Source organism: Drosophila obscura, unplaced genomic scaffold (genome assembly GCF_018151105.1).
Source record: "Drosophila obscura isolate BZ-5 IFL unplaced genomic scaffold, ASM1815110v1 contig_150, whole genome shotgun sequence".
NCBI lineage: Eukaryota > Metazoa > Arthropoda > Insecta > Diptera > Drosophilidae > Drosophila > Drosophila obscura.
Genome location: NW_024542736.1, coordinates 6656243 through 6665959, shown reverse-complemented (window position 1 = coordinate 6665959; position 9717 = coordinate 6656243). Strand labels below are relative to the sequence as shown.

The window sequence follows — 9717 nt, the reverse complement described above, 5'->3', positions numbered from 1 at the left end:
TTGGGTGCATAATAAAATTTACCTGAAGAATAGCCTCCCCCCAATACACATATTTTTGTATACTGTAGTATCTTTAGTTGTAATAAATTATATGAAAGTGAACATGTATATTGTAATTGTGCAATAAACAAACAAAAAAATACTGACATAACCTAATCGATTCTAAATGTGTTTATTTTTGAATATATTTGGAGCCCGAACTGCCCGAACCCACTTCTGTCAGTCCTTGAACCAAACCACTTGGATCGGTCCACGCTAAGTACGACAAGAGACTGATGGCACACTTTTGCGCTTGTCAGACGAAGTTTAAAACCAAGATGATTTTATTGCATGATTAATAATTATTAAACTTTACTAAAAAGTGAACTGACTGGGGAACAGCAGAGGCAGCAATAATGCTACGGTTCGCGGCTGAGGTCCAACGCTGGGATTTGCATCAGCAGAAGAGCCCACTAAAGTCCCATCGACAGGTGAAGCTGTAGGAATGGATGGTTAATATATTTCGGAAGATAACCTCGCCCTACTTACTTTCATTGGGATCTAGTGGAGCTCCTGGTGCGGGCTGGGCGTACACCGCCACAAACAGAGCCAGGCAAATCAGGACCAGACGCAGAGACGACATATTGGAATGTTGAAAGTAAAGATTCTGAACTGCTGTCTGCCTGGCCATGCAAGGCTTATATAGCCACGCCGTCGCATGAGCTTATGCTATGCAAATGGCATAACAAATTATCTCAGTCATTAGTGATTTTTCTTCCACAGGCTGCCATCATTATGCCTTATCTTAGAAGTGACGGCAAGGCCATGCTATCATTCTGCTTTTTTTAGCGAATGTTTTCCTAGATATTTAGTGAGAAACACTTATCGGACTCTTCGGCTAAACATGTTTATAATGTATGATTAATCAGGTGCCAGGATTATTTGATTCGTGTAACAGAAAAGTTCACAAAAATATCGATGATTGAGGATATGAATCGATATCTTCAGCCTAAAAAGTAATCGATGTTACTATCGACCTTTCGCCAGCTCTAGATGAGGGGCACGTTTTTAAATAATAATACATTTATTAAAAATAAGTAAAAATGGACGACACCGATGTAATGGAGGTGGATAACATGCAGTGCGATGTCTGCGGCGAGCTGAAATTCCAGGAGCGCGAGGGCTACTACTATTGCATCGAGTGCGGCACCAAAAAGGAACAGCTTAGGGCTGTGGAGATTAACGCCGAAGACACTTTTAACGATACAAAAAATCTCACTACGGTGCGGACAATCAAGCAGCCAAAGGCCATATCGGAGGACAATGAAATAACCTCATGGGAGTTCTACAACTATGTACTGCGTGGCTTCGTGCAGGATCTCCTGAATATAGGGGCCAAGCCGGAACTCAAGCTAATGACACTACAGGTGTGGGCCGCCTACATGGGTCGCATGGAGGTGGCCTTTTGCAAGAACAATGTGATGGGTCTTCCCAAGCTCAATGTGCGCTCCCTGCCCAGGTAAACAGTGCTGGCCCAGCTAAATTTAAGTTAAAGTTTCCCATTAAAATGAAGTCTCCTTTTGCAGAGATGCCCGCATTATTTACAATCACAGGCAGGCCAAGCGAAAGAGAGAGAGGCTGGACAAGAGAAATCTTAGCCATGATGATGAGCGCTCCAAGTGGCGACAGTGGAGGAAAACCAAGGTGATATTGTCATAAAAATGTGCCCAGGCCATGGTCCTAATATTGTTCCTTCAGCGCAAGCTAGACGCCACCGGCTGCAGTAAGAAAGATGCCCCTACAGAATCGACGGCGGGACATAGCATACGTTTGCAGTGGTCCTGGAGAGCACGGAAGACATTGAAGCGACATATGCCACTCAAGCATTTGGACAAGCACAGCGTGGACAGCACGGGGAGCATGCGGTGCCATGGCCTGCGCCCAAAGGCCAAGAATCTCGGCCACTTTGATCGCAATATCTTTCTGCTAAACATCAACAAGGTCTATGTGGTACTGGCCATAGCTCTGAACATGGTCGGAGACGATTATCAGCTGACGGACCTGCTGCGACTGATTGACGAGGAGCATCTGACCAGCCGCTATATCCTGAAATATTTGCCAGAGGATGTGGCGCTGCGCGGCAAGACGCTGATCAAGGAGCTGCAAGTTGGCCACCAAACTGACAAGTGTAGCTACGACGTGAGACTCGGATCAGATATGACTTAAACACGAACTGCTAACTGTCGTTGTTCATTGCAGTTCCTACGACGTCAAGTGGGTTACATGTCGCGCTTTATAGATCTCACTGAATTCCTGACGCCGGACCTGACAGCTCTAACACAGCGCTACGTAGAAGAACTGAGCCTGCCGCCTGCAGTGGCCGACTATGTGTGCCGTCTGATGGATGTCTACCCGCCCGAGTTCAAGCACCTGTGGGATACGTGGACATACCCTCGCTATGAGGCCCGGGTCATGGCCTACATCGTCTACGCCATGAAGCTGTTGTTTGGCCTGGACGATATCAAGGAGAAGAAGATATCCGAGTCTGCCGCGGAAGTGAATGAGTGTCTGGAGAAACTACAGAAGGACCACAAGGACGAGAAAGCGCCTGCCAAGCTGTTCGTCTTCGGGGAGTGGATGCAGTTTGTGGAGCTGCGCAAGGTTTTGGTTTCGCACTACAATCAGAGCTTTGCCCAGCGTTTCGGAGTGGCCACCCATCTTGAGCGGCAGCTCGATGACATCCTTATCAAGGAGCGGAAGCAGGAAGAGCACGACAACAACTTCAACGAGGTGGAGATGACGCCGGCCATGCGCCAGAGCGAGAACATGCGCCACACCTTTGAGTGCCGGCTCAAGGAGAATTACGGAGAGGGCAGCGCTGAGATGACGGCCAAGGACCACATCGAGTTTCAGCCCAGCCTGAAGCCCGCTTGCAGCTACTTTAGCCGCCTTCTCCAGCACGCTTCGCGGCCCGAGGGCGAGGACATGAGCGTACAGATACCCGACTATATGCGCGTGCAGCATTCTGAGCGTCAGCTGGATCCATTTATCGCAAAGACCACGGCTCTGGCCGATTACCTAGGCAAATATGATGTCAAGCTGTGCGTGCAGGAAGTCTCCTGCCAGAAGAACTACCAGAAGGTGGGGATCTTCCAATATTACGCAAAACAAGACCAGAAGTGCACGGAATTCCGTGCCAACTGTGACGTACAGGGCGACGAGTGGATCGAAGGGCTGCGAAAGAAGGAGAAGCGTCCGATCTTTAAGTTCCGCCAGCCTGTGGCCACCTATGGCAGACAGTACAAGCTTAAGATGGAGGAACGAGCGGCTCGCCGCACGAAAATGGAGGCCAATAATCCGTTTTGGAAAATTCAAGAGACACCCAATTACCGGCTGAAACTGAACGACGAGGAGTTATCCCTGGACGATCTTAGTTCTCTGCAAGCCTTTTGACGAGGCGCACATGCAACCGCTGTCGTTTCCGCTGGACATGCCTCGCCGACTCATCAACTCTCGACGCACTCTGACCGATGCCGAGATGATCGCGCCAAAGGAAGAAGCGGATGAGGAGCGGGAGGTGCAGGGGAACACGCAGCTGCTGAACGTGTCCAGTTTCGACATCTGGCTGCTGCACGGCCATATGAACAAATTACCGCAGACGTATCAGCGGGAGCTGCGCACCCTGTTCCCCTGCTCCTTCCGCTGGTTGCTGGAGACCTGCGCCGCAACCATTGGCGTCTGCTGGTCTGTGCTTTACGAGCAGCTGCTCGTCCTGGAGGTAGTATTCCACCATGGCATCGAGGACTGGAGCACGCACAAGGACCACCTGCGGCTCAAGTACAATAATACGAACAAGGACATCAATATGATGACCAAAATATATAGAGACATGTGGTAGAATTTATGAATTCCGCCATTTAAGCATTGAGTCACTAGAATAAGCAAAGACCGGCAAGATCATGTACATCTCTGGTGCTATAAAATTTTCATTTCAAATTGACGGTTTCGCTTGTATAATACGATAGTTTCTCAAAAGCAAATGTATCGATGAAGAGTCACGCGTGAATCAGATAAAATACCGGTGTCATCGTTTGCTAATTACAAACAAACATAAATAAAAGTGACCGTTTAGTTCATTGGTATATTTACGGCATATTTTGAAAATGACGTTTCTGAGGTTCCAGTCACACTCGACAAAACAAATCAAGTGAAATATTTATTTTTCCATATATTAATATACTTTTGAAAATGACCGCCAAACTCATTTACCGCACAAAAAATACTGACATTTTTCGCTCTCAATTCGTGGTGGTTTTTCAAAATTTTCAGCAACATGGGGAAATGAGGAGGCAGCATTGTTGTGCAACTCTGGCACGTTGAATGTTTTGAAAAAAACAGTCGATACTATCGTAATAATATCGGGCTCAAATAATTATTAAAAAACCATTGAAACCTTTTAGGAACTTGTCCATTGTAAAAATGAGATGCCACCTGGGGATTTGTTTACAAATTTGTCTTCGTATTTTATAGCAGCCAATCCAAACATATCAAAAGCGCAACGACTGTAGCTCGATACTATCATGACAGTCTCAAAACCATCGATATTAAAGGCTAGCAGTAAAATATCGACACTATCGATAGTGCCCTCTTTGGTTTGACACCTCTAGCAACAACAAAAACAAAGAGATTGCGACGAACAAAATGCTAAGGGTAAACGAACTGAACAATTAATAATCGATGGAAAAAAACTACTCACCGAACGGCTTCCCCATGTAATTTTTTCACAGGCAAGCGGCAAAAAGGACAGGGACATCTTTGACGAGGTTTGGCCCGATAAGAGGAAGATTGTGCTGAAGCTGTTGCGGCAGGACACGGTGTCGCAGCGCGAATGGCAGGACCTCTTCTTTGGCGTGCACTTTGTGTGCCTGTGGGACGAGAAGGGGGCGGCCAAGATATACGACTGCCTGCAGCAGGACATCGTCGAGTTTATTGTGCACGCCCAGAGCCAGGTGCAGGCGCAGCGGGGCGAACAGGCCCTGCTGGCCACCTACATTGTAGAGTGGCGCAAGTTCTTCACACAGTCCAACTATCTGCCCCTGCCCTTCCGTCAGTTGGAACAGTCGCCGCAGGTGAAACCCGCCTCCAGCTCATCCGCCTCGGGGGCCAGCACCGGTGCGTCCACCTCGAATGCGGCCTCCTGCAGCAATCAGGCGGCCACAAGAAGTTCCTCCGTGAATCCGGCCGCACCCTCCTCTGCAGCAGGCACATCGGGAGCCTCCACATCAGCAGCTTCTGCCACAGCGTCCACCTCCGCAACCGCCTCGACAAGTGCCGCCGCCGCTGCGGCTGCGAGCAATACGGCCAGCTCCAGCTCAAAGAAGAATCCCACGGAGGACAGTCCCGTGCGCAAGCTGATGCTCGACTCGTGGAACAAGCACATCTTCCACGACATCAAACACCGCCTGCAGGACTCGGCCATGAAGATTGTGCACGCCGAGCGAAATGGTGACGCCTACGATGCCCAACTGGTGGTAGGCGTGCGTGAAAGCTACGTGAATCTCTCCTCCAACGCAGAGGACAAGCTGGAGATCTACCGCGAGAACTTCGAGATGGCCTATCTGAAGGCCACCGCCGAATTCTACCGCCTAAAATCCACAGAACAACAGCAGCAAAACGGAGTGCTAGCCTACATGAAGTACGCGGACGCCAAGCTGCGGGAGGAGGAGGTGCGGGCCAAGCGCTATCTGGAGCCCAGCAGCTTCAGCATACTCACCTACACCCTGGTCAAGGTGCTCATTGTGGACCACCTCAATTCGATCATTGCCGAGTGCCCGGCCCTCATTAGGGACTACGAGACGGAGCGTCTCAATCTGATGTTCCGCCTGATGGATCGCGTGCTGCACGGCGTCGGTGTGGAGGCCATGATGGGGGACCTGCAGCGACACATTATGTCCGCGGGTCTGGCCGATATGCTCTCCGCCTCGGACATCATTACTCAGGACTCGGAGAAGTATGTGGAGCGACTGTTGGAGCTCTTCAACAAGTTTAGCGATCTGGTGCGCAATGCCTTTAACGATGACCCACGATTTCTCACCGCCCGCGACATTGCCTTCAAGACGGTGGTCAATGACACCAGTGTGTTCAAAGTAAGCAGATCTCTGCTCAGCTCATCTGGGTCTTTGTCCATTCCTCACACCTGATTTCTCTCTTAGATGGAGCTGCCCACGAGCATTGCCAATCGAGGTGTGAAATTTACGGCACCCGAAAGCAAATGCCCCGAGCTGCTGGCCAACTACTGCGACATGCTGCTCCGTCGCACGCCATTGAGCAAACGCCTGACCAGCGAACAGATCGATGCCCGCCTGCGCGATGTCCTGCTCGTACTGAAGTATGTCAATAACAAAGATGTGTTCATGCGCTACCACAAGGTCCACTTGACGCGACGGTAAGTTGCGAGTTGGTGTTCTAAAATCTCGTAATTTTATTCTGATTTGCATTCCATTGGCACAGCCTGATTCTGGGCACCAGTGCAGACAGCGAAAAGGAGGAAGACATTGTCGAGTGGCTGAGAGAGGTGGGAATGCCAGCGGACTATGTGAATCGTCTGGCGCGCATGTTCCAGGACATTAAGGTGAGTCGCCTGTTGCTTGCTCTCTCCCGTCTGACATTCGTTTAATTTTTATGCCCGCAGGTCAGCGAGGATCTAAATACTCAATTTCGCACTTCGATAAGTCGACATGATGCTATCAATATCAAAATACTCAATGCTGGGGCCTGGGCCCGCTGCTCGGAGCGTGTGTCCGTGTCGCTGCCGATCGAACTGGAGGACTACATACCCGATGTGGAGGAGTTTTACAAGAAGAAGCATTCCGGCAGAAAGCTGCAGTGGTACCATCACATGAGCAACGGCACCATCACCTTTGTGAATAATTTTGGACGCTACGATCTGGATGTGACCACCTTCCAGATGGCCGTGCTGTTTGCCTGGAATCAAAGACAGCACGACAAAATCTCCTACGAGAATCTCCGACTGGCCACCGAGCTGCCAGGCAAGACTTGAAAGCCTTCTTCTTATAAAAACGATTCCCTATTCGGTTTTCTTTTTTTTTCCCCTTGCTTGCAGATCCCGAGCTGAGGCGCACTCTGTGGTCCCTGGTTGCCTTCCCGAAGATCAAAAAGCAAATACTGCTGATGGAGCCGGCGGTTATTGGCTCGCCCAAGGACTTTACAGAGAACACCTTGTTCTATATCAATCAGGAGTTTGCCATTGTCAAGAATGGCAAATCGCAGCGACGTGGCAAGGTACGAAAAAGGTGAACCCAAAGGCTCGCAGCGAAGGCTAAGCAAATGCCATTTTCTTTTTCGTTGGCAGCTCAACCTGATTGGGCGCTTACAGCTCAGCACTGAGCGCTCGCAGCAGGAGGATAATCAGTCCATAGTGCAGCTGCGCATCCTGCGCACCCAAGAGGCCATCATCAAGATCATGAAAGTGCGAAAAAGGATGAACAATGCAGCACTGCAGGTGAGTGCACACGAGTGTACGTTTTTTAATTGAAAAGAGATATTAAACGTATCGCATGATTGATAGGGTGAACTCATCGATATACTGAAGAATATGTTCCTGCCGTCCAAGAAGATGATCAAGGAGCAGCTGGAGTGGCTCATCGAGCACAAGTACATGCGCCGCGACGACGACGACATCAATATGTTCATCTATGTGGCCTAACTCTAGTCTCAGTCGGCCCCCATCCCTACCCTACCCTACCCATCTCTGCAATCATTCCTCCCGTTTCCATTTGCGTTTCCATTCCTCAGCACTCAAGCTCCCCAGAGCGTCTTAATCTCACGCCAAGTTTTTAATCTCAATTCTGTTGTGCTCTAAGCACGCTCTAAGGCCTCTCAGCATCCCGACGTGATCTGTTGGATCACTTGGATAATTGTATTATATGGAAATGTGTGCGTCCTCACAGCATTTATACAAATTGTATTTAAATTTATGTCGCTTATTGTATCTCTGCATGTATCTGTTGTATTCCTGTCTACGTATTTTTATATTTCGGTTCCAATTGAGGCTGCCCGGCAGCATAGATCTAGGTATTATGTCCAACCTATCCCTCCCACTCCCACACACACACACACTCACACACAATAAACCGATAATATCAATCGGTGTAGCGCTAATCTAATCATCTCGCTGTATTCTATGTGTTCAGTTCTTTTTGTTGTTGATTTTTGTCTGCTCTTCTGTTGGATTCGTAGATATTTTTTAATGTTCCAAGTGAGAGAGATACACTCACACTCGCAGGGATTGAAGAAGCTGCTATCCTCTTCAATCAGTCCAGCATGAATGCCTAATCACACACACACACATGCCACACACACACACACACACATAAAATGATCGCGAAACTAAAACTAAATTAGCAATACTTTAAGCCTTAAGTTAATAAGTGAATAAACTTGGTTCTACACAGATAAATGAAAGCGAAACGATGGAGTTTTATTGGAACTCAAACTCGAACCCCCCCAACCCAATATATCTCTTCACTAACGAAAATTCCCTAAACTGTAGGGGCAGGTGAATCCCAACAAAAAAGGAGCAACAAGTTGGCGGTGCAGGGGATAAGTTCAGGGCCCTCGTTGCGCATATACAAAAGTAAATCACATTACCCAAAGGAGAGCTGTGCTGAGCGGGGATTTTCTAGCTGATAAGACAGATGGAATATCGAAGACGGAACGTGATGACGAGGTGATCCCCCCTCGAACGTATTTGCGTTCGCTATAAAAGCGCAAGGTGAGCCACAATCAGGCATCAGTCAGCGTTCGTTCGTCCCACAGCAAACACAAGACAACTACAACCAAACACAGCATGCAGAAGGGAAGCATTCTAATTGTGGCACTTGTTGCTCTGGGAGCCATAGCCGAGGCATCGGCTCAAACAATGCCCTACCACCCACCGCCGACACAGCCACCACGCTGGCGGTTCCGTCGCCAGGTTCTGGGCGGTTCATTGGCATCGAATCCGGCCGGGGGCGCCGATGCCCGCATGGATCTGACCAAGGCATTTGGCACTCCCGAACACAATGCGGTGGTTCAGGCGTTTGCAGCTGGAAACACCCAATCGGGTCCAGCCACCGTTGGCGGAACTGCGGCCTACAATAAGTAAGTGGATCACAAGAGCCATCTAACAGGAGTCTAACGAACTTCCCCTCTTTACCCACAGCCATGGCCATGGTGCCTCTGTGACCAGGACCCACACTCCCGGCGTGAAGGACGCCTTCCAGCAGGAGGTGCATGCCAATCTCTTCAACGACGGCGTACACAATCTCGATGCCAAGGCGTTTGCCTCGCAGAACAAGCTGGCCAAAGGCTTCGAGTTCCAACGCAATGGCGCCGCCCTCGACTACTCCCACATCAATGGTCATGGTGCCAGTGTGACGCACAGCAATTTCCCCGGCATCGGTCGTCAGTTGGGCGCTGAGGCCCGTGCCAATCTCTGGTCATCGGCCGATCGCAACACGCACATCGATCTGAATGGAACGGCCAACAAGTGGATGAGTGGCCCGTTCGCCAATCAAAGGACAGACTTTGGCGCTGGCCTGGGTCTGACCCATCATTTCGGTGGTTAAAGCTGACTTTTAGATGATACTTACAATTTGTCATTTTTTACTTAATTTAATTGAAATAATAAAATTTTGAAACTTTTACCAAGAATCCAATGAAACGGTGAATGCATCT

General features: G+C 49.2%; 3 protein-coding genes across 3 annotated transcripts; all 3 read left to right on the top strand.

Moving 5' to 3' along the window:
• The first annotated feature begins 1013 nt into the window (after positions 1-1013).
• Positions 1014-4122, top strand: LOC111066869 (TATA box-binding protein-associated factor RNA polymerase I subunit B). The gene is given in 5 exon segments (XM_022355796.2): positions 1014-1498; positions 1566-1683; positions 1738-2178; positions 2239-3426; positions 3428-4122. Coding segments are annotated over 5 exon segments (2613 nt in total). The 5' UTR covers positions 1014-1082; the 3' UTR covers positions 3878-4122.
• A 500-nt stretch (positions 4123-4622) lies between these two features.
• LOC111066890 (cullin-5) lies at positions 4623-8364 on the top strand. The gene is made up of 8 exons (XM_022355835.2): positions 4623-4689; positions 4767-6125; positions 6192-6424; positions 6490-6610; positions 6671-7028; positions 7103-7281; positions 7352-7501; positions 7568-8364. Exons 1-8 carry the CDS (start codon positions 4681-4683, stop codon positions 7703-7705), a joined length of 2547 nt encoding a protein of 848 aa, XP_022211527.1. The 5' UTR covers positions 4623-4680; the 3' UTR covers positions 7706-8364.
• A 415-nt stretch (positions 8365-8779) lies between these two features.
• LOC111066892 (attacin-A-like) lies at positions 8780-9684 on the top strand. The gene is made up of 2 exons (XM_022355837.2): positions 8780-9141; positions 9203-9684. The coding sequence occupies exons 1-2, from the start codon at positions 8849-8851 to the stop codon at positions 9606-9608; spliced, it is 699 nt and encodes a 232-aa protein (XP_022211529.2). The 5' UTR covers positions 8780-8848; the 3' UTR covers positions 9609-9684.
• Positions 9685-9717: the final 33 nt, after the last annotated feature.